Source organism: Mus musculus, chromosome 12 (genome assembly GCF_000001635.26).
Source record: "Mus musculus strain C57BL/6J chromosome 12, GRCm38.p6 C57BL/6J".
Lineage (NCBI taxonomy): Eukaryota > Metazoa > Chordata > Mammalia > Rodentia > Muridae > Mus > Mus musculus.
The window spans coordinates 114,205,944-114,231,557 of record NC_000078.6 but is presented as its reverse complement, the minus strand read 5'-3'; the positions used below and the strand labels follow the sequence as shown (position 1 = coordinate 114,231,557).

General features: G+C 37.7%; 1 gene segment (V, D, J or C) and 1 further gene; both read left to right on the top strand.

Moving 5' to 3' along the window:
* The window catches only part of Igh (immunoglobulin heavy chain complex), a 2,751,187-nt gene that overhangs the window by 1,778,397 nt on the left and 947,176 nt on the right, over positions 1-25,614 (top strand).
* On the top strand, positions 8,304-8,770 carry Ighv7-4 (immunoglobulin heavy variable 7-4). The segment is given in 2 exon segments: positions 8,304-8,349; positions 8,454-8,770. Coding segments are annotated over 2 exon segments (363 nt in total).

Here is a 25,614-nt window from a genome sequence, read left to right as displayed (position 1 = left end):
CAATAGTTTTAGAAACTGCATGATACTGGTACAGGGACAGATACCTTAATCAATGGAATAGAATTGAAGACCCAAAAATCAAACCACACACTTATCATCACTTGATCTTTGACAAATATTCCAAGAATATACAATGGAAAAAAAGAAAGCATCTTCAAAAAATGGTGCTGGTCTAACTGACTATCTGTATGTAGAAGAATGAAAATAGAATCTCATTTGTCACTTTGTCACAAATCTCAAGTCCAAGTGGATCATGTACCTCAACATAAAACCAGATACACTAAATCTAATAGAAGAGAAAGTGAGAAAGAGCATTGAATTCATTGGAACAAGGGTGAAATTTCCTAAACAGAACTTTAATACCTCAACAATTGATAAATGGGACCTCATGAAACTGGAAAGCTTTTGTAAGGCAAAGGACATAGTCAATAAGACAAATTGGCAACCTCCAGATTGGGAAAAAAATGACTAACCCCACATCGGATAGAGGGCTAATAACCAAAATATATCAAGAACTCAATAAGTTGGCCACAAACAAACAAACAACCCAATCAGAAAATGGGGTATAGAACTAAGCAGAGAATTCACAACTGAGGAATCTTGAATGGCTCAGAAGCACCTAAAGAAATGTTCAAAGTCCTTAGTGATCAGAGAAATGCAAATCAAAACGACCCTGAGATTCCACCTTACAGCAATCAGAATGGCTAAGATTAATACATCATTTGACAACACATGTTGGAGTGGATGAGTAGTTGTGAAGGAAGAGGAACACTCCGCCATTGCTGCTGGGATTGAAAACTGGTACAACCACTCTGGAAATAAATCTGAAGTTATCTCAGAAAATTGGAAATAGATCTACCTGAAGACCCAGCTACACTACTCTTGGGAATATACCCAAAAGGTGGCCAAACATGCCAGAGGGCATGTGTTCCATTATGTTCATAGTGGCCTTATATGTGATAGCCAGAAGATGGAAACAACCTATATATCCCACGACAGAAGAATGGATACAGAAAATGTGATTCATTTTCACAATGGAATTCTACTCAGCTATTAAAAATGAGCACCATGCTGAAGATAACTTCTATGGATTTGAAATAGCACTTTGAGTTTCTGTGTGACACAGCACATGTAAATGCAAGCACTACCATGACTTTAATGTATAAAATCTTTGTTATCCAAACCAAGGGGAAAACCACAGTTCACCTCCGTGGAGTTTACTCTTTTTTATATGAATGTTTGTTACCGTGTCTCCGCGTAATGTTCCTAATGCTGTTACATACATGCCAGATTTAACTAACCACTAACGTAGTTGAATAAGTTAACATCTAGTTACATGACAAGGCTGCTCAACTGTCGAATCGCTTTGTAAAGGTCTGAACACTGTTAAGGGGAAAGCTGAGTGCTTTCTTGCCGCTCTAACAACAAAAAGATGTGTCTTGTGCTGGTTGTACTATTGAAATATATTTTTTCCTTTTAAAAAAAAATGAGGACATCATGAGTTTTGCAGGCAAATGGAAGGAACTAGAAAATATCATCCTGAGTGAGGTAATTCAGACTCAAAAAGACATGCATAGTATATAAGTGGATATTAGGGGAAAATGATGCAATCCACAGAACTCAAAAAGGTCAACAAGCTGAGGTGCCAAATGAGGAAGTCTCAGTCCCACTTGGGAGAGAAAATAAAGCAATAAAAAGTGGGAAGGGAGGGAGGGACATGGGATGGAAAATGGATGGGATGGGGAATAGGGGAGAGGGGAACCTAATCTGGTACTGGATGAGGGAAAATGACCAAAGCCCTGAGGGCCATCAGAAATAATGTAAACAGGCAACCTCAGGAAATAAGAGGTTGGGGAGACCCTCCAGAATGCACCAGAGAGCTGGGAGTTGTGGGACTCTCAGGACTCAAAGGAAGGGACCTAAGATGAAATGCCCAACAGTAGGGAGAGTGAACTTATTTCTATCATTGGACCCACCTCCAGCAGGAAGACAGGACATCAAGTGAGGGATGGAGTTGCCATCATACAGTCACATCTCTGACCCATAATTGTTCCAGTGTGAAAGAGTTACAGGGACGGAAATGGAGAGGGGCCTGAGGAAAAGAAGGTCCAGCAACAGGCCCAGAATGGGATCCAGTTCAAGGGGAGGTTCCAAGGCCAGACACTATTACTGAGACTATGGAGTGCTCACAAAAAGGGACCTATGATGACTGCCCTCCAAAACACCCAACAGGCAGCTGAAAGAGTCAGAGTCAGATATTTGCACCCATTCAATAGACAGAAGCAGCTGAAAGCTGTTGTTGAATTAGGGAAGGCTGAAATAAAGCTGAGGAGTAGGGCGGTACTGTAGGAGGATCAGATGTCTCAATTAATCAGGACCCCCAAGATCTCCCAAGCACTGGACAACCAAACAGACAGCATAATCCAGCTGATATGAGGTTCCCAGAATAAGTACAGTACAGGACTTCTGGGTCTGTGTTCATTCAGAGATGATGTACATAACCGCCAAGAGGCTGGAGGTCCAAGAGAGTTTAGAGGTCAGGTGAGGTGTGAGATGGGGTCTTCCAAGTCGAGACTGGGGCATGGAGAGGATGTATGGGATGTGGAACATTCAAAGGGTGGACGGGGCGGGGGAATAAAACATAGACTGTAAAAAAATAAATTGATTTTTAAAAATGCATGACATAACTATATATAATTGTCAAAATTCTCAGTGTCCAAAAAGACCCTTGCATCTTCTCTGAGCAATGTCTTATCATGCAGTTAAACCCAGAGCACGCTATATAGCAATTTTTTGAGGAACCACCAGACTGATTTCCAGAGCGGTTGTACAAGCTTGCAATCCCCAATGGAGGTGTGTTCCTCTTTCTCCACATCCTTGCCAGCATCTGCTATCACCTGAATTTTTGATCTTAGCCATTCTGACTGGTATGAGGTGGAACCTCAGGGCTTTTTAAATTTGCATTTCCTCGAAAGGACCCTGATATAGCTGTCTCTTGTGAGACTATGCTGGGGCCTGGCAAGCACAGAAGTGGATGCTCACAGTCAGCTATAGGATGGATCACAGGGCCCCCAATGGAGGAGCTGGAGGTAGTACCCAGGGAGCTGGAAGGATCTGCAACCCTATAGGTGGAACAACAATATGAACTAACCAGTACCCCCCCTTCCCCCCGAGCTCGTGTCTCCAGCTGCATATGTATCAGAAGATGGCCTGGTCGGCCATCAGTGGAAAGAGAGGCCCATTGGTCATGCAGACTTTGTATGCCTCAGTACAGTGGAACGCCAGGGCCAAGATTGGGTGGTTGGGGGAGTGGATGTGGGAGGGTGTGGGGGGCTTTTGGGATAGCATTGGATATGTAAATGAAATAAATACCCAATAATAATAATATTAAAGAATATAAGTTGAATATTTAGAAATGTGTGAAAGCCCAAAGTTAAAATGTTGCCTTTGCTGCTGAAATTAAGTGAAAAAAACAAAATTGTTATAGTTGGGTATGTCCCCCTAGTAATTCACTTATTTTGGCCTTTGTTTTCTCCTTGGACGCTATTGGATATCACCTTGAGAGGGAAAAAAAGAGTAGAAGGAGAGTGCAGGGTTCAAACCTCCATGGGATGGTAGAATGTCCTTCACAGACTGCTGAATAAAGAAGAGTCTACTTTATTGTTTCAGGGGAGGGTTTTGTTTCAGAGAATTCCAAAAAAAAATGTTTCATTGATTAACGATAACCAGATATGTCTATAATATTTATGTCAGTGTCTTGGAGTAGAAATGTAGATACCATAAGAAATAAATGTCTAGTTCCTGGGAGATGATCAAAATTGCTGATGAACCCACAAAATTCCAATGAGTTGTCAAAACACATTTCTAATTTTCTCCAGTTACAAAGTGGGTATTGATAATCAGATGAATTTTGAACTTATTACCATAGAGGTTAATAAGGGCAGTTCTCAACATAGCTGCATGACTGTACCTCAAAAGATATTCAGATGTCTGCTTTAGATTCCATTAGAAGAGCTCTGAAATCTTATTCTCTATGCAAGAGCCCCGAGGCTTCTGGGCTGATTATTAACTATAGAGTTTATATGAAGAAAGTTGTGAAGAGCAAAGAGACCTGAGATTACCAAATGGACTTATCAAGATAACAGAATTGAGGGCTTGACTCTATTAATTGTTAAGAGCACAAGCTGCCCTTCCAGAGGACCAGGATTGAATTTGCAGCACCCACACTGCAGATCACAATGTCTGTAACTCCAGTTTCAGGGGATCTGATTTTCTCACACAGGCCTAAATATAGGTAAAACAAACATTGAATTTTAAAAATAAGAGTACATATCAACTCCATTTTTCTTGTCCATTTGACAACATGGTCTTCCCCCAAACTCTGATTTCTAATCAGGAATAAATCAACTGTAGTGATATCAAGTTATTTCTTCACATGCTGAATCTATTAGATGAAATTTCAATTTTATCTTCTACAATCTAATGACTCTCAGAGGCAAAGAATTTCTTATTAAGTTCTGGACAAAACAAAGAATTCTCACCCGAGGAATAATGAATGGCAGAGAAGCACCAGAAAAAATGTTCAACATCCTTAATTATCAGGGAAATGCAAATCAAAACAACCCTGAGATTCCACCTCACACCAGTCAGAATGGCTAAGATCAAAAATTCAGGTGACAGCAGATGCTGGCGAGGATGTGGATAAAGAGGAACACTCCTCCACTGTTGGTGGGATTGCAAGCTTGTACAACCACTCTGGAAATCAGTCTGGCAGTTCCTTAGAAAATTGGACATAGTACTACCAGAGGATCCAGCAATACCTCTTCTGGGCATATATCCAGAAGATGTCCCAACCGGTATGAAGGACACATGCTCCACTATGTTCGTAGCAACCTTATTTATAATAGCCAGAAGCTGGAAAGAACCCAGATGCCCCTCAACAGAGGAATGGATACAGAAAATGTGGTACATTTACACAATGGAGTACTACTCAGCTATTAAAAAGAATGAATTTATGAAATTCCTAGGCAAATGGATAGACCTGGAGGGCATCATCCTGAGTGAGGTAACCCAATCACAAAGGAACTCACACAATATGTACTCACTGATAAGTGGATACTAGCCCAAAACTTAGTATACCCAAGATATAAGATACAATTTGCCAAATGGACTCCAATTTTCTGAAGCCAAAAACTTTCTTAAGAAACGCATTTAATTTTAATAATAATTTTATATTTTCACATGAAGTTTATCATATACTTAAAAGCTACTGACTTCTATTTACTTTCAGAGGCTTGTCATTGATATGACTTTGTCACCAGGTATAGTAGTTTGAATGAAAATAACCTTTTATAACCTCCTATCCAGTGACAGAATTAGGAGATGTAACATTGATGGGGTGGGTGTGGCCTTATTGGAGTAAGTATGTCACCAGTGTCGGATGTATGATATCAGATACTCAAGTGAAGCCCAGTGTCACTTTCTGTTGCTGATATCTTCTAACCCAGATATATGACTCTAGCTACCTCTCTAGCACCATGTTTGCTATCAGGCTATCATGGTTCTTGCCATGAACATAAAATAAATGTCTGAACTGTAGTCAGCTCCAATTAAATGTTTTGCTTTGTAAGAATTGCTATTGTTATGGTGTCTCTTTACATTTATAGAACATCAACTAACACACTGAGTTTCATATTCATTTGAGCTCAATAGCATAGGCTTACATTTAATAAACCATCAGAGCCACTCTCCTTGACTTGTCCAGTATGGCTCTTGTGTGAATAGTAACTCCAAACACTGATGCATTTTCCTAGAGAATGTGCTTCAAGGTTTGTCCATAACATTGATCAGTAGTATCTTGCAGCAAGGAGATTTCAGAAATCTCCAGAGGTTTGTCCAAATGATCTTACCATTGAAATACCTAACCACTGATAAATTCATGATGTATCTATCTGTAAGATGTATAAATCTGTGAAAGAATTGACAAATGTGACATCATAAAATTGAAACGCTTCTGTAAGGCAAAGGAGACTGTCAATAAGACAAAACTGCAATGTACAAATTGGAAATAGATCTTTACCAACCCTGCATCCTATACAAGGCTAATATGGAAAATATCCAAAGAACTCAAGAAGCTAGATGCCCATGACTCAAATAACCACATTAAAAATGGTGTACATAACTAAACAATTTTCAACAGAGGAATCTAGAATGGCTAAGAAGCACTATAACAATATTCAACATCTGTGGTCATCAAGGAAATGCAAATCAAAACAACCTTGAGATTCCATACCATGCAAATCAGAATGGCTAAGATCAAAACTCAGGCAACAGTAGATAATGTTGAGGATGTAGAGAAAGAGGAAAACTCTTCATTGGTGATGGTATTTCAGCCTGGGAAAAACACTTTGGGAAACACTCAGGTGGTTCCACAGAACATTGAAAATAGTTCTACCTGATGACCTATCTACACCACTACTTGGCATATACCCAAAAGATGCTCCAACATATAACTAGGAAACATGCTTGACTATGTTCATAGCAGCCTCATTCATAATAGTCAGAAAATGGGAAAAAATCAGGTGTTTCTCAACAGAATGGATACAGAAAATGTGATACATTTACACTATGGAGTATTACATATCTATGACTTCATGAAATTCACAGGCAAATGCATGGGACAAAAAAATATCATCCTGAGTGAGGTAACCAAGACACAAAAGAACACTCATGCTATGTACTGATTGTTAAGTGGTTACTATCCCCAAAGCTCAGAATATCCATGATACAACCCACAAATCATACAAAGCTTAACAAGAAGATGACCAAAGTGTGGATGCTTCAATCATACTTAGGAAGGGGTTCAATATAATCATAGGAGGTAGAGGAAAGGAGGGGTCTGTGAGGGGAAAAGGAGAATGAGGGTAAAAAGAAGGGCAGGATCAAGAAAGAGAAAGACGTTCAGAGAGTCTGGAAAAATGATTAGAAATATGTAGCAGTGGAGGGTGAGGAACTGATGGAAGCCACAAGAGAGTCCCAGACTCCAGGGAAGCGACCCAACAGGGATTACATTATCCAAACCTCCAAACACAGGGGAGAGAGAACCTGTAGTGATCATCTCCAATAGATAAGCATGGACCCCAGGTAAAGGATGGGGCTAGCTAACCAGCTCAGTTTTTTATTTATTTACATTTAAATGCTGCTCCTCATCCCAGTCCTTCCTTAACCCTCATCCCTCATCCCCTTCTCCTTTGAGGGGGTGATCCCCTCTGGGTCTTTCCCAACCCTGAAACAAAAATAATGTTTCCCAGTTGTACCAAATGTCCTTATAGTTGACTATGTTTTTCTTTACTGGCAAATGCAATTGCAGTGTGAATATTTGTCATATCTCTTTTATATATTCAATAGGTCATAGACATCTAAGATGATACTAGTCCAAAATTAGTATGAGTTATTATTAAATTTTCCACATTAAATTTGAGTTCTTTGAGAAGTCGTCACAATGATTTCCTTAATACTTTTACTAATTAACCTAACACCATCAGCATTCAAATATTGTACTTCACAAACATTGGCAGCATACAAAAGACATTTTAATATACATTATTCATTTTAATGGTCCAGATGAAATTTAAAAGTAGAATTAGTTTGGCTTTTCTTAATAGCTAGTGAAATTTGATATATTTAGTGGTTATTAATAAGAAGAGAAAAATCTTTTTCCGGTATATTTTTGAATAATATTAGTAGATAGAATCTACACTAAGCTAAAACATTAACCCAAATAACAAAACCAACAGAGAGAAGAATTAAACACAGATGGTTCTCTGAAAAGAAAACATGAATGTACAACACATATATAAACCAGTATTCAATATTCTTAGAAATCAGAGAGAGAAAACCAAAGGTGGCACTACTCCATCTCATTTCAGTAAGAATGCTTTCATTAATAAAATAATCATCATTTCTGATGTAGACAAAAAGCAAAGGAATTCCTGCATAACGCTGGTAGGAAGGTGAAATGGCTAAGTTAAAATATTGAAGTTTTATCACAGACACATAACAAACAATATTGTAAAAGTGCTCCTGCTGCAGATCCATTTCACTCATGTATTCTGTAATAACTGCATATCCCACAGCTTCAACCCATGAGCTGAAGTTATAGCAGGAAGACATGCAAATTGGAACCCACCCCCTTCTCATAAAATCCTGTGAAGACTCTCGCTGTAGCATATGAACCTAGTCTTGATTTCCCCAGCCTTCAGTTCCCAGATTCAGTGATCAGCCTTGAACACAGACCTGTCACCATGAAGTTGTGGGTGAACTGGATTCTACTTGTAGCACTTTTAAATGGTAATTTATGGGGAACAAGGGATGCTGAATACGTGAGTGCGTGTAAGTAAGAGGGACAGTGGATCTGTGTGACATTTTCCTGAACAAATTCTTTACTATTGCAGGTATCCAGTGTGAGGTGAAGCTGATGGAATCTGGAGGAGGCTTGGTACAGCCTGGGGCTTCTCTGAGACTCTCCTGTGCAGCTTCTGGATTCACCTTTACTGATTACTACATGAGCTGGGTCCGCCAGCCTCCAGGGAAGGCACCTGAGTGGTTGGCTTTGATTAGAAACAAAGCTAATGGTTACACAACAGAGTATACTGCATCTGTTAAGGGTCGGTTCACCATCTCCAGAGATAATTCCCAAAACATCCTCTATCTTCAAATGAACACCCTGAGGGCTGAGGACAGTGCCACTTATTACTGTGTAAAAGCTGTACACAGCGAGGGTACTTCAGTGTGAGCCTAGAAAAAAACCTCCTTGCAGGGGTGCTCAGGACCAACAGGGGGCGCACATGACCAGAGAAAAAGAGTGCATTGCCTCTCCTTTTACTACTTAACATCTGGAGTTTTCTCTGGAACTTACCATGCTTTATCTCCAAAGAAATGTTTGCATTGGAAAGTGACAACTGAACAGAATTGCTAATTTATGAGAAACTATATGTGGGTGCAAATTTCTTTTGAAAAGAAGGAAATTTTGAAGACACAAACACAGATATGTTTTGTTTCTAACTATAGGTTGCCTTTGCGACTCCTTGTGCATCAATTTAATGTGTTGAATTTCTACCATAAATGACACCTCCAGATTACCTTTAAAAATAGATTACTGTCTTACTCTGCACCAAGATTTTGGAGCTTGGTAAAATTATTGGAAAATTATTAGAGCAATGCACTTGTCATACTTGTATTTGAACGTATTAAATTAAATAAAATATAACATGTTAAGTATGTGTTCATGAAAAATATTTTCTGTAGTTTGATAAAAATCCTATTTATATTATACATATTATATTACAGTATTTTTTAAAATTGAGTTTTATGATAAACTTTTTGAGAAACACTGACCAAATACAGAACTCTCCCAAATCTTGACATAATTCATTAACAGAGTATTCGTTAAATGGTAGTCTTATTTTTTTTAATAATGGCATTAGCTCAATGCCCTTACTTTACTAATATAATACAATCAGGTCTTTCCATCTAATTCTCTTCTTAATTTGTTTTGTGAAGAAAAGTAATGTTTAATGATCAGTGAGATATTTTTGTAAACCAGATAATACACACTAAGGATAGTATTAGGTTTTCCAAATGGCTTTTCTTTTGCAGTTAAAAGCAAACATTATATATATTTTATTTTTGTACCAATAGATCTTAGATTATAGTAAGTCAATGTCATACTGTATTTTAAATGAATCTGACAAAAATATCCTGAAGAATTGCCAATAAATAATTAAAAGCTTATGATCTCTAAGTTAATGTATAGAATAATTAATAACTACATAAATTTTCCTGTAATTTGTGTTTTAAAAAATGCATAGGATCCTCCTCTTGTGCACTTCTCAACAAACAGGCCTACAGATGGGGCAACCTTGATGGAGCTACTGATCAAATACACCCCATTTTAGTTCATGTCACCAACAATCTTCTAAAGAAAGATCACTGACTAGAGATAGTGCTTACCACCCAAACAGAAAGAGACTACATAAGGATAGATGATAATCCTTGTAAAGAAAACTATACCGTAGAAAACTCTAATTCCCTCCACCTCCCCAATCTTCTCTAATTCTCAGGGCCACTGTTATACTTCATAATCTCTACTTTGACTTTCCAATGGAATCATTTGGGTTGAACTGCGGCTTCTATAAAGGGACAAACTTTAAGACCTCATACAACTAGTAAGAGAGCAGCTTCTACTACAACACATCATCACCTATTACAGTCAATGGGACACCTTTGTGTTCACTATAAAATAAAAGCTCAAGGGGCTGGAGACTAATACAAAATTTAACGCCAATTAATAAAACCATATGAGTCTGGGGTTCTCCCCCAAAAGGGTGCTGCCATGACTCAGCCACCCTAGCCAATGTCCACCTATTGGAAATAGATATTAAAAACTGCCTTTTTCTATCCCTCTCCACCCTTGAGATGGTGAACACATTGTGTTATAAATAGCCACCCACTCCCCTTTAACAAATCTGGTCCAGTCTTACCACATAAATGAACCATTCTCCCTCGAGGAATATCTAACTGCCCAAGCCTTTACCAAGAGGCTTTGGCCACTGCATTAAAACCTTATTAGTAAAAGGACACAGTATATATCACTATATGGATAATATCTTACTATGGGTAGATTCTTCCACTTCTCCTCCCAACTCCAAGATCACTTAATTCCTTCACTATCTTCTCTAGAAATCAAAGTATCACCTCACGATATAAAACTTATTCTACCCATTGCATTTTTAGGCTATAAACCAGAACTTTTTGGCTAACCTTAATTGGCTAAAATCCTAAGTTTCTCTTCCCATAAGAACCCTTCAACATCTTCTCAAACTCTTAAAATGAGATAAAAGGCTCTCATCCCATAGGATTCTGTCCCTTGAAGCAATCCAAGTTCTAAATTCTGTCAATATATCCTTAAAAGACATGGCTCTTGGCAGATATGACAAAACAGTGACCATACACCTCCTTATCTTTAATTTCTTCCCTATACTTGTGGGAAGATTAAAAGTGGCAGTTATGGAGCACTACAACCTTTAGGAAAAGAACCAGACATTCTTGTCATCTCCCTTTTCCTCTACGATGCTCAATAGGTAATCAAATATCACCCATCAGTTTAATGGGGTTTCCAGGACATATTGACATTATCATGATGAAAAATGGAACTCTGCCCTCCCTCTGTTGTAATGGATGCCCCTCAAAATATTTTGTAAAAGGCCATATTTGGAGCCCCCTCAATAGTTACTGATGGAAGAAAGAGGGAGGCTGCAGCTGTAATTCCTACTCCCCTGTGGATGAACCCCTTATTCTTCAATTCAGAGAGCTTCCCCATCACTCTTCCTAATATAAATAATTGTATATGCTATCTATCTAGCCCTAAAGGAAGTCAAGGTGCTCCTCAGCTTTTACAGACAGTGCATATGCTGTCAATTTGCTCCCCTGGCTGTCAAGATCCTTTGTCAAACTAGATGTCAGCTGACTTTCTCCTCTATTCACACTGGGTTCTTGCAGGAATGAGCCTCCCCATCTATATCCAGCATGCCCGATCTCATAGTCCCCTGCCAGGCCCATATCCAAAGGAAATGCCCTCACTGACCAAACCACTTCAACAGGAACATGCATAAGCTCAAATGAGCAGGCAGACCAATTCCATTAACACATACACACAAATATAAAGGGGCTTTATACTTGCTCTCTCCACATCACCTTGTTCAACTCAAAACGATAATAACCTATTCCTCTTGTACATCCCTTATTATCACCCTAGCTTTATAAATGATGGACACCAATTGCTGAGGCCTCAAATTCAATGGTTTATGGAAAAATCAATGTAATCCATACATCCCAATTCAGTAGACAAAATGTCTTCATTACCAAAGATACATACTCACATTTTATGTGGGCTACAGCCCCAAAGAGTGAAAACTCAAAAGGTTAATTCATCATCTGTTCTCCACCTTTACCATCGTGGGCATTCCTCAAAAGACAAAGACTGATAATGACTTTGCCTTCACTCAATGTAACACCTGTACACAATGGGAAATTAGTCACTATACCATCAGAGCCAAGAAATAGTGGAAAGAACACTTCAAACCTGAAAAGCCCAACTTTTAGAACAAAAGACAACCATCTAATCCCTAATGTATAATTAAAAATTGTTCTGACTATGCTATACTGTCATCTACAAAAATACCAAACACCTCCTATCTCCCTCCATTGTCATACACCAAAATTAATGATCCCTACCCTAGTATGATAGCATGATCCTTTGGATGGAAATTGGAAGGTACCAGATCCCCTCCTTACAACCTGGAGGGGTTTTGTTTATGTTGACCTACAGGATCAGCCTAAGTTTATCTGGATTCCCACAAAAACTTTCTGATATCACCTTTCATACCAAGAAGATGGCCTGTCTCTTGCTGGCAAATCAAGGCCAGAGGAGGAGGAAGAGAAAGAGGTAGCAACCACTTAATTGAGAGCGATCACAGTGCAAGCAACTAAGGTTTATTGCCATATTCTAATTGATGGTCTCCTGAGAGATCTCTGCTTGAGTGTCTGTTAGCAGAACACATAGTATTGCACATTCCTCCAGCTCTTAGGTTGGTAGGACTATTTCCTATGTGAGGACTATAGTAAAATGTTTTTTTCTTTGGGGTAGCAGGATTTTTTCCTAAATGATAATTCATGCTGGTTGATAATGGTTTTCTCTGTTAATGCCATCTTGAATTGAAGTATGAATTCTGATGTCTTTTTAGTCTGAATTTTCACTGTATAAGTTTTTAGTACTTTATTCTTCCTGTTTACACTTAAAAGGGAATTATATTTTGACAAACACTTACTTTGCATTTTATATTCTTCATATAACTAATTTGAAAAATCATTCCTACCTTGTGTTTTGTGCCATTTCCAGAAACCTTAACTGTGATAAACTTGCATTAAAATCAAGAATAAAAATGTGTGTTTCTTCTTCCATCTTTTTTTTCTATTAAGACCTGCTTTAATTTAGGCAGCTATAATGCATGTGTTTGTTGAATTATCCAATTGATCCTTCCTTATCAATTTTTCTGATTCACTTGATGTTTTTGAATGTTATTGTGTTATTTTATTCCATGTTAACTGCTTTCATGTATTCAAGAACTCTGTATCCTACCTTACTCCCCATTTAATCTCATTACAGTATAAAATTATTGTTGTTTCTGCTTTATATATTAGTTACATTTTCAACGTTTTGTTCGTGTGTGTGTGTGTGAGTGTGTGTATGTACTCATATGGTTTGGTAATGAGAGATAAACATTTTGGGAGTCACCCTTTGCTGAAGCAAGATATTTGTTTATCCTGATGTACTATTTACACCAGTCCTAGGTGCTTAGCATTTGCTTTTACCTGATACAGCATTTTAGTTTCTTAAAAGTAGTTATACTTTAAGAGAATTACAAAGGTATTTTACCACATCCTCTTCTACATAGTTCTTTGTACACTTGAGCTTCTGATCAGATCCAGCATGCCATGGTCACCTTTATACAGCATACGATGAGGAATGTGTGTTCTGATCCAAAATATCACAATGTCTGAATTTCTGAGAAGGGACTGTTCAAGGATAATTAACTTTATTCAATGTGCTGAGGCTATGCTATATGATCCTGTCATCTGTTGATTGTTAATCACACTCTTGATTCCAGTGAAAATTATCCTGTCTTTTGTTAAGAGTATATTATTTTTCTACATTAGGAGAACTTTGGGTTGATGTCCTTCTGAATTTTAATGAAAGTATGTAGAATTGAGAGTGTGTGTGTGTGTGGTGTATTTGTGGTTTGTAACCTGCTTTGCTTCTTCTTAAATTCTTGAGTGTAAGGTTAGATGATTATTATCAGTTAGATTCTTTTTCAGATACCTGTGCATGAAATGTCTCATGATTTTCTCATTTATATTCTGGATATTCCTCCATCAATAAGGCCATTCCTCTTAATAATCTCACTACCAATGGTCTAAGCATATTCAAACCACTACACCCTGTTTCATTATTTGTTTGTTTGTTTGTTTCCGTTTCAATGAAGAGTCTTGGGCAGATTTCTCGATAGCACTTACTTGCATTTGGTGGAAAATCCACAGTGAGATGGGGATGAATGGTTCATAAACCCTAATAAGTATTAAACCTCCACTCTTCTCCCTGAGGACTGTGCACATCACATTTCAGATATGATCCCCTCTTCTTTTGGGTACTTCAGTTTGTTACTCCATGACCTTCATCATTGTTCACTGTAGGATTTTATATAAATTTATGTATCTGGTAAAGTCTGTGTCTATATGTAAACAGACCTTTTGAACATGGCTCTTGTTTTCTACAGGACATGAAGATGGAATTACACATTTAGAAAAGTATTGAACATATGCATCTGAGAACATGCTGTACTCCATGAGAAGTGAAACCTACTCTCCTAGAAAATCTCTCACACACAATTAGCCATTTTCTCTAAATCCATCATGGATAACATGGATATCAGTTATAACCTTAACAATGAGAAAGCCGGCTCATTTTTTCAAGAGCCACTGAAATTCCAGCTTTATTTTTTTAAGAATTACCTTCACTGTAAAAAAAAAAAAAAAAAAAAAAAGGTGAGAATGTCCCTCTGTCTCTCTTAGTTATTTCCTAGATGACAGAAAGAACATGAAACTGCATAAAAAATTCTGAGAAAAGTTAGGGGAGAAGAAAAAGTTAACTAAGTTGAATCAAAAAGTAAAAAAAAAAAAAAAAAAGCAACATGCACATGTGTGAATCATACAAATATGATGAATTCAGTAATTATGTTCATTCATGTATCATTTTGAAATGAAATCATGAGAAAATCCAGTAGACATTAACAACATATTTCCATATAATCATGAGTGTTTGACAGTTGCTGTTTACAATTCATAAATTGGTAAATTAGTAATTTTAGATTAATAATTTATAACCTGTTTAATTTATAAATACATTGTGAAAACAGAGGGGTAGGCAATTAACATTCTGACTTACATAAAATTTTCTGGCACAAATATTAAATATATAGTGAGTAAACAATTTTCAAATGTAAAACTGTCTTCACAGTCTGTCCTGTTCAGCTGGGATTTACACATTTCCTCTGTCACCTCTCTTCCTCTCTGCATCCACTGGGAATCATGAGCACAATGCTCTCCATTCCAGGTTTTTCTCCATTTCATGTCCCATTTAACTCAGCTCAGGCAGCATTTGTCTTCATGTATCTGAAATTTCTTACTTAGTACAAATGAGTCAGGGTCATCCCTGTTCTATCATAGGACAGCTTTTTCTTCATCTCAAGACCACATCACAGTATTTTACTAAATTCTCATTTTCTTTATCCATTCCTTCTTCTATAAGCAATGTGATTTTTCTTGATAATTTTTGTTGCACCTTTAGCATTTAGTAACGTGTTTTGATCATACTCACCTGTAATTCCCCTTAGTAAGTCCTGAATTTCCACAATCAGCAAACCACTTTTAACTTGATAATAATATACCTTCATTTCATATCTCTGCCCCTATTAAAAATTCCTCAAATGTTGCGCCTCTCATTGACACACGTCACTGTAGTTTATTCATAGTGTAGTAGTTGATTAGGAGAAGTTATGATGTTACTAATTTTTTTGGTTGAACAGTACACACCAATTTGTCTACACTCAAATCAACAAAATGTCCAGATCTGTGCATTGTCTTCAGCATTTTTCTTTTTCTCTTTTTGCGACGTTATTCTAAGTACGAAATGGACATCCCAGCATGTGTTTAATTTTCATTTCAGTGATGGAATTTCTTTACATACTTATGAACATGAACATGAGTTGTTCATAAAAATATATGTAATATGTTTGACTATTTATTTGAATTTTATTTTCCTGTGACTCATTTGATTTAACTGCATATATGTACATAAGCTCATAATCATATTTATGCTGTGTAAATGTTTTCAAATGCTGCTACCAAGTGTTCAGTGCTGAAATCTTGTAAATAAAGCCCTGAACAAACAAAGCTGTGTGTGTGTGTGTGTGTGTGTGTGTGTGTGTGTGTAAATATCTAATAGAAAGGGGAAGGCCAGCAGAGTTTGGAAGTGAGAAATGTAGGTGGTATGATATTTATTTTGTTTTCTTCTTTCTTGATTTATTTTTAATATAACTAGTATTGTTTATAGAAATATACCTATGGTGTATCTCACTATTGTTCTTTGTTTACTGCTTCTGTTTTTGGGAAGTGTCTGAATGTCTGATTGTTTTCAGTATATAAATTCATATCATCTGGACTATTAAGTTTGTCCTAGGCAGGCTTGATGTGTGACAGTAGAACGCAAGAGCAGTGAGGAGGATGTGGGTGATTGGCTTGTGGAGCTCCCTCATAAAGGCAAAGGGAGGGGAGGGGGGGTGAGATATGGGGTCTGTGGAAGAGTAACCTGAAAGGGGTGCTCCAGTCGCACATGTAGCACATGATGGCCTTGTGGGACATCAATGAGAGGAGAGGCTCTTGGTCCTTTGAAGGATAGATGCCCCATTGTAGGGGAATGGCAGGCTGAGGAAGCAGGAGTGGGTAGATGTGTAGAGGAACACCCTCTTAGAAGCATGGGGGGGGGAGATGTGATAGGGGGGTTGGAGGGAAAACCAGGAAAGGGGATAAAACCTGAAATGTAAATATAGAAAATATCTAAAAAAAACCCAATCTGTCCATAAATAAAATGAATAATAAAATAGAAAGTAATTTGTATAATATAAAAATATTACTATAAATAAAATGTATGATAAGGATTTATTCTACAGTATGGGCCACCTTGAAGGTACATAACTAAAGTGCATGAAATATGGCTCATATAGTACTTTATTAACATTTTCAATAATTGTGCATTAAATTAGCCATTGGCCATTGAAGCTATAGATCTCCTCGTTGAATATTATAATTTCCATACCAAATGCACTTTTTAAAATTATCTCTAATCATTTTTTTACAGTCCAGTCGTTATTCACCTCCAAGTCTATCCTCTGACAGTTCCTCATCCCATTCCTCCTCCCCCATGTCCACGAGGCTATCCCCAACCCCCACCCTGGAAGGACTCCCCACTCCCTGGAGCCTCAAGTCTTTTGTGGGTTAGATGCATCTTCTCTCAGATCCATCAGTCCTTTGCTCTATATGTGACAGAGGCCTCGGACCAACTAGTGCACAAGGCCTGGATTGTGGTTCAGTGTGTGAGAGACCTAGGGGCCAGCCATGCTAGGCACCTGTCTGTAAACACACCACAGTAGTAGTAATAGTGTCAGACCTTGCAGGCTCACCTCGAGATGAATCCTAATTTGTGACAACACAGGATTTTTCCTTCAGTATCTTCTCCATTTTTGTCTCTGCAGTTCTTTCAGGCAGGAGCAATTCTGGATCAGAGTTTCTGACTGTGGGACGGCAACACCATTCCTCCACTTGATACCCTGTCTTTCTACTAGAGGTGTAGTCTATAATATCCCTCTCCTCACTATTGGGGATTTCATTTAAGGTTCCTCCCTTCGAGTGCTCAGAGTCTCTCACCCTTCAGGTATTTTGTACATTCTAGAGGGTCCCACACACACACCTTTTACCTCCCCAGGTTGCCTGTTTCCATTCTTTCTGCTGGCCTTCAGGGCTTCAGTCCTGTACCCCAAATACCTGATCATGTTCTCCTTTCCCCCTCACTGTCCTCTCTTCCATTCAGGTCCCTCTCTCCCTCTGTATCCCATGATTGTTTTCTTCACCCAAGTGGGATTGAGGCATCTGCACTGGGAACCTTCTGCTTGATAACCTTCTTGAGTTCTGTAAAATTTATCCTGAGTATCCTGTACATTTTCTGGCAAATATCCACTCATTAGTGAGTACATACCGTGCATGTCCTTTTGAGTCTGAGGTACCTCACTCAGGATGATATTTTCCAGTTCCACCCATTTACCTACAAAACTCATGATTTACTCATTATCAGTAGCTAAATAATATTCTATTTTGTAAATGAACCACATTTTTGTATCAATTCTTCCATTGTGGGACATCTGAATTGTTTTCAGCTTCTGGCTATCTCAAATAAGGCCACTAAGAACATAGTATGTATTTGCCCCTGTGACATAGTGGAGCACAAGCTATGCCAAAGAGTGGTATAGCTGGGTTTAAAAGTAGATCTATTTTCAATTTTCTGAAGAGCCTCCAGATTTATCTCCAGAGTGGTTGTACCACTTTGCTATAGAACCATCAATGGAGGAGTATTCCTTTTTCCAGACATCCTCACCAACAACTGCTGTCACCTGAGATATTGTTCTTAGCCCTTCTGATATGTGTGAGGTAGAATCTCTGTGTCATTTTGATTTGTATTTCCCTGATCACGAAGGATTTTGAACATTTCTTCAGTGCTTCTCTGTCATTAGACATTCCTCTGTTGTAAATTCTCTGTTTAGATCTATACTCCATTTTTTTGATTGGATTGTTTGGAATTTTGGAGGTTAGCTTCTTGAAGTCCTTTTAAATTTTGGATACTAGCCCTGTTTCAATGGGAGGTTGCTGAAGATTTTTTTCCCCAATCTGTGGGTTGCTGATTTGTCCTATTGACTATCCATTGCTTTACAGAAGCTTTTTAGTTTCATGAGATTCCATTTATCAATTCCTGGTCTTAGAGCCTAAGCCATTAGGGTTCTGTTTATGGAATCCCACCCATTATCACTGAGTTCGAGGCACTTTCCCAATTTATCTTTTATTAGATTCAGTGTATCTGCTTTTATGTTGAGGTCCTTGATGAACTTGGATTTGAGCTTTTTGCAAGGTGAAAAATATGGATCTATTTTCATTTTTCTACATACCAACTGCCAGTTAGACCAACAGTATTTATTGTATATGTTTTCTTTGTTCCATTGTAATTTTTTGGCTTCATAGTCAGAAATCAAGCGTCTATAAGTGTGTGGTTTTATTTCTGCATCTTCAGTTCTATTCCATTGATCCACCTGTCTGTCTCTGTACCAGTATTACGACGTTTTTATCCCTATTTCTCTCTAGTATAGCTTGATCAGGACAGAGATTCTCTCAGAAATTATTTTATTCTTAAGAAGTCTTTTTGCTCTCTTGGTTTCTGGTTTTCTGTATGAAATTGAGAATTGTTCTTTTTATGTATTTAAAGCATTGTGTTGGAATTTTGATTGGGATTGCATTGAATCTGTAGATTGATTTTGGTAGGATGGTCATTTGTACTATGTTAATCATACCAATCCATTAACATGGGAGATCAAGCCATCTCACTGCCCTTATTTACAGCTGATCCTAACACCCCCATTTCCCTCCCCATCTCTTCTCCCTCCAAATTTACTTCATCCATATGCCTTTTATAACTATTTTATTACCATTTCTAAGTGAAGTTCAAACTTCCTCACTTGTGCCTTCCTTCTTTTTTGGATTCCTTCCTTCTGTGGAGTATAACATGGTACCTGTATTTTATGGCTAATATCCACTTATAAGTGAGTAAATTAAAAATCATAACCTTTTGGATCTGGGCTACCTCACTCAGAATGATATTTTCTAGTTCCATCTATTTACCTGCAAAATTCATGATGCCTTTGTGTTTATTGTCTGAATAGTGTTCCCCTGTGCAAATGGAACTATTTTATGTGTTTAATCTTCAGTTGAGGGGCATATGTATTGTTTCCAATTTCTGGATATTACAAATAGAACTGCTCTGAATATAGTTGAGCACGTGCCTTTATTGTGTGGTAGAGCATCTGTTGGGTATATGTCCAAGAGCAGTACTGCTGGGTCTTGAAGTAGAATCGTTCTGAAATTTCTGAGAAATTATGCGACTGATTTGTAGAGTGCTTGTAAAATGTGATATTCTTCCCAGAAATCTATTAGCATTCCCAGTGCTCCATATCCTAATCAGCATGTGCTATCACTTTAGAACTTGACCATAGCCATTCTGAGTAGTGCATGATGAAGTATAAGGATCATATGATGAAGTATAAGGATCATTATAATTTTCATTTCCCTCATAACTAAGGACTTTGAACATTTCTTTAAATGCTTTTTGGTCATTCAAGATTCCTCTACTGATATTTCTCTTTTTGGTTCTGTACCTCATTTTTTATTGGGTTATCTAGTTTATTGGTTTAACTTCTTGAGTTCTTCATAAATTTTAGGTGTTTGGTTTTGTCAGATATAGGGTTGGTGAATATATTTTTCCAATATTGAGGCGACCATTTTGCCCTGTTGACAGTGACCTTTGCCTTACAGAGGCTTTTCAATTACATGAAGTCTTATTTATTAAGTGTTGATCTTTATACCAGAGCCGTTGATGTCCTGTTCAGGATGTTGTCTTCTGAAACAATCACTTCAAGGTTATTTACCACTTACTGTTCTATTAGATTTGTATGTCGAGTTTTATGTTGAGGTCTTTGATCCACATGGTCTTGAGTTTTGTTCAGGGTGATAAACATGGATCTATTTGCATTCCTGTACAAGCATAGAAATTAGACCAGCACCATTTGTTGAAGATGACTCTTTTTTTTTTCTTTGGATGGTTTTGGATTCTTTATCAAAATGAAGTTTATATAAATGTGCAGATTTATGTCTATGTCTTTGATTCAATTCCATTGATCAACCTTTCAGTTTCTATTCCAACACCATGCAGATTTTATTACCATTGCTCTGTAGTATGACTTAAAATCAGAAACAGTGATACCTCCAGAAGTTCTTTTATTTTAAAGGATTGTTTTAGCTATCCTGTGATTTCTTTCCATGTGTAGTTGAGAATTGTTCTTTCAAGGTCTTTTGCCAGGGTCCAGCCTCAACAAAAATCAGAAGTAGTCAAGGACTATGAATACCTTGTAAGCAAAAAAGAAAACACAATTGAGATATGATGCTGACAGGCTGGTGTATTAGCATGTGAGCCCTTGAAATAGGGAGTAAGAGTGCTCAATCACATTTGACTCAGACTCAGTCTTTTATTGAAATCATAAAAGGAAATTAGGTTGCAAAATTCTTAGGGGTGTGAGTAAATGGTTCTCTATTTTCCTGTGCCAACATTTTCTTGTGACACAGAATAATACAGATTTAGAACAGAAAAAGGAAACTATCCAATATCAGACATAAACATTTTACAGCAAGCACAATATTTTTGTATCTCCCAACTACCAATTTTTGCTAAGGTCAGGGGCAGGAATATTGCAGTTACAAAGTCAGTATCTTTCAGACATATGTGAGATGCTATGGGTTTATAAAAGGGAAAACATAAGGTTGTACTTCTGACCCTGCAGTCTCTAACCTGTATAGAGAATTCCTAAGGGGCTGCAGCCACCATCATACCTAAGCCCAAGGAACCCATTGCTAATTTACTAGGAAACTACAAATGATTGTGGCAAAAGTATTAAAATAACTAGAAAGAAATGCTTCACGTAGATGTCTCTCTGTCTCTGCCTCTGCCTCTTTCTGTCTCTCTTTCTCACAAACACACCACACACACACAGGCAGACACACACACACACACACACACACACAGAAACACACACACTAACACCATGAAAATAACAGGACCTAACATTCATTGGTCATGATTATTTTTCAACATCAGTTTTCACAATTAACCAATAAAAATGACACAGGCTAACAGAGTGGATGCATAAAGGATATACTTCATTCTGCTGCATATAAGAAACATACCTTGGTAACTATGATAAACAATACTTCAGAATAAAGTTTTTTTTTCTCTTAGGGAGAAGAACTAGGAAACTGTTCTCTTACCAGGAGAAGGTCATCACTGATCAAAGACATTAAAAATACAGTTGTGGAAGAATGTCAGTGGTGACATTGGGTGAGAAGGTAGAGGTGAGGTCATGCCAAGATTTGTTCCCTCTGATCCCAACAGTCCTCAATTTCTCTTGTTCCAGACTTACACTATAGGAAGCCAAAGACCAGGATGCCTAGATTGTAATAACTAAATGACGTCACTATCCAACTTCCCCAAGTATTAAGGCAAGGGAATCTCCCCATATGGATATGCATCTCAAGAAACATCCACAAATGAGTTCCTCCTGCCTCTGAATTCTGTAACCACTGAGGGCACTGTCATGTATTACTGTGTAGAATACACAGGAGGAAAACTTCATTGTGATCTCAGAGACAGAGATCCCAGTAGAGGAGCTCTGGACCCTAGAAGGCACTGAGCTTGCACCTAGCCCAGGAATGCTACTTCAGATCACAGAAAGATAAAGGGGTGTTTTCATTTGCTTATATGATTGATTGATTGATTCTGTTGTTTGTTTTGGTTTTGTTTTGACTGTGCTTCTCATCTTACTATTGGCAGCGAGGTTTCAGGTGATTTCTCTATCTGTTCATGAAATACTGTGTTTTGCTAAATTCCATTATGTTTATTTTTTCACTGTGTCCCTCAAGATTGTTCCTTTGATTGTGAACTAAAATATTAGCAGCCTAACCATCTCTCTGGTTTTGAGAAAAAAAATATTAATGAAAACACCTTCTTGAAACTCAGTTGACCTTGGCATGACAGTATTAGTCACACTAAAATATTAATCCAACATTTGATTGCTCATATCCTTCACCCTTAGATATAAGTATGTTGGAGCACATTCTATACGGCTTACACAAAGCACTTGATGTGATGATTTGAAAAGGAGACAATTATGTGAGATTCCATATATCATGAAAATTTTATTTCTACCATACAGTACACAACAAGGGATTCCCTGGGGTTAGGTATTTATGGATGATGCACATGGTCTCTATTGTTAGTGATTACTGCCTCCAAAATAAGGAATGTTTAGTTCAAACAAATATATCATTTTATATTAAATTAAAACATATTTAATAAATACTAAAGTGTATATGGTGATAACTACTATTTTTAAAAGTGCCAGAGAAAAATCTACCTTTGTCATAAAAGAGAATTAATTTTTTGTATATAAATATACATTGATCTGCACCATTTGAAGGTGGTCTGTGTTTTGTGATATCTTCCTATAGAGTGTAACTGGGATAACCCAAATGCAGATCCTGAAACACAGTCCCATAACATAGTATTCAGTGTAAAAGCAGCAAAGTAAGTGGTCATATAGTATATAAGTGTAACAAGAATCACATTCAATTCTTTGATATTTTTGCCAAATTTTGTCTGACCATTTGAGACAAAAGGAAGGAGGAAATTTGAGACAAAACAAAGAGTAGATTTAATGTCTGAAATAAACTTATAGTATACTAAACAAGAAGGCACCACATACAACGTGATGAGAGTCCCTCAGAACCTGCACTGGACACCTGACTCTCCTCTGCTGAGACCTGCATCCACCACTGATACCCACAGCTCAAAGATCAGGCATGAAAAAAAAGAAACAAGGACTCAAGAGATGTACATCCAACCAGTCAGGAAATACATACAAATTATAGTCAGTATTAAGGATGCCTCTAATTCAATAGGGCAAAATGAACTTGGGAAGAAGACATAGTGTAGTAAATGAACAAAGAAAGGGTCATATTCATCTTCATAGAGCAATGTCTATGTGGACTGATATATATCATTTCTTATTTTTCTGGGAATAGTTGGTCAAGGTAGGGATGAAGAAATTATTCATGAGGTCTGTGTCTCTAGATCCTCTAGACATCTCAAAGTAAACTGCTCTGTCAAGATAGGACAATTGGCCTGTGTTCTGCTTCCATTTTATATCCCCTAGATCCCCACTTACTCAGAGTAAGACCCAGTCTCAGGCTGAAAGCCAGGTCCTGGCCAATGAACATTAGTCCCTTTTCACCTGAGCCTCCATCAAATGATGTATGTCCTTGTACTTTTCATGCCTGGTTGTGGGAAGCCACATGTGCCGTTGCAGAGTGGCACTGACTACTGCTAGCCACCATGCATAAGTTTGGACAAACAACCAATGTGTACATATGCAGTAAAGTTTTTTGCAAAGACACTGCCTGGCCCGGGCATGATAATGAGGCTTTGAGAGTATAACCAATCAGATGTGAGACATGCAAATGAGGTATGATAATGAGGCTCTGTGAGGTACAGAGAGTAGCCAATCAGATGAGGAACATGCAAATGAGGCGTAGTGCATAACCAATCCGGGTGTGAAAAACGCCTTTCCTAAGCCTATATAAGCAGCACCAGTTCTGGGCTCGGGGTCTTTTCGCCTCTGCAATCAAGCTCTCCCAATAAACGTGTGCAGAAGGATCCTGTTGTTCTTCCTGGCCAGTCGAGCGCGCGCAAGACCTGGTGGCTTTTCTCTGAAGTGAGGGTCACAGGGTTTAAGGAATGGGAAATTAACATGTGACTTACAATGTGTGTGACATGATAATTTTCATTATTCTCATATTTCCTGTCCCCAGGTATAGCTGAATGAGTTACATATGTCTCAGTGAAACTCTCACAGGTCCTGTCCCTCAAATGTACTCTCTTTCTCTAGATTCTCTGTAACAAATTATCATACTATCTTAGTCTACCAGCATTAAAGAAAGAAATAGAATATGGTAGCATTATAATGCTGATTGTTAGAGGCACATCTAACTGGAATATCAAATCCAGAGTCAGTATTAATGGAGGTACTTCCAACAATCATTTAAATCTGAACTGCATTCCATCTCTTATTGTGCCAGAGACATGGGAAGAAGACTTTAATGTTAACTCAGAAGAGCTCAGGACCAACTTAACATCTGATGAGGCTTCTCAGAACTGTTAGATGCTACTCAAATTTTAGAAGGTTAAGAACTGCCCCACGTGCTTCCTAACATACAAGCTTATGGGAGATTAAGTGTTAGAATATGTGGCTTTCCTTTCCCGCTCAAGCAATCCTTTAGAGGTCCTTTGCCTTGTCATATTCTATGATTTATTCTTTTCGTGTAAGTATACCCACTTAATTTAGTCATGCCATAAGATACATATATACTCTTAAATTGTATTATTGCTTACACAGAAAGTTTCTTGATATGAATAGAGTTTTCTTATAATCATTAATTGTAGTTGATCTTTGTACAGACTATCTCTTCTCCGTTTTCAAATAGCACATCATGTTTGAACCTCTGTTTTTCCAGTATCTGTATCTTCTGGTTGGGTTATGTTTTGTGAAGGTGTTTTTGTATTTTCACTTATTTATTAGCATAAAAGCAAAGAGATCACTGGATCTTGGTATTTTCATTCCTATATCTCTTCGCAGGCCTCATGTTAGCATTCACCATATTCACTTGGTTATCTTAATAAAGATCTACCAGACAATATCTAGGCAGTAAGGGGAAGATGAAATTTCCAGGATAAGAGGGTCTCTGGGAGAAGAAATCAGTAGTAGGTGATTTGCTAGAAGGGCATGGAGGTTGAGGATATGAACATCAGGAAAGAGGTAGACCAGGCCACATGGCAGGATGTAATGTCAGTATTAGCCTGATTAATTTAGATGAGCTGTTGTGGAGGTAGAAGAAGCTAAAGGGTAAACTATAATAAATATTAATAAGTCTCTGTGCCATTATTTAATTGGTAGCCTTCTCCTTATGTATGTATGCTTTATTCTTATTTTTCTTTTTTTTTAAATTAGGTATTTTCCT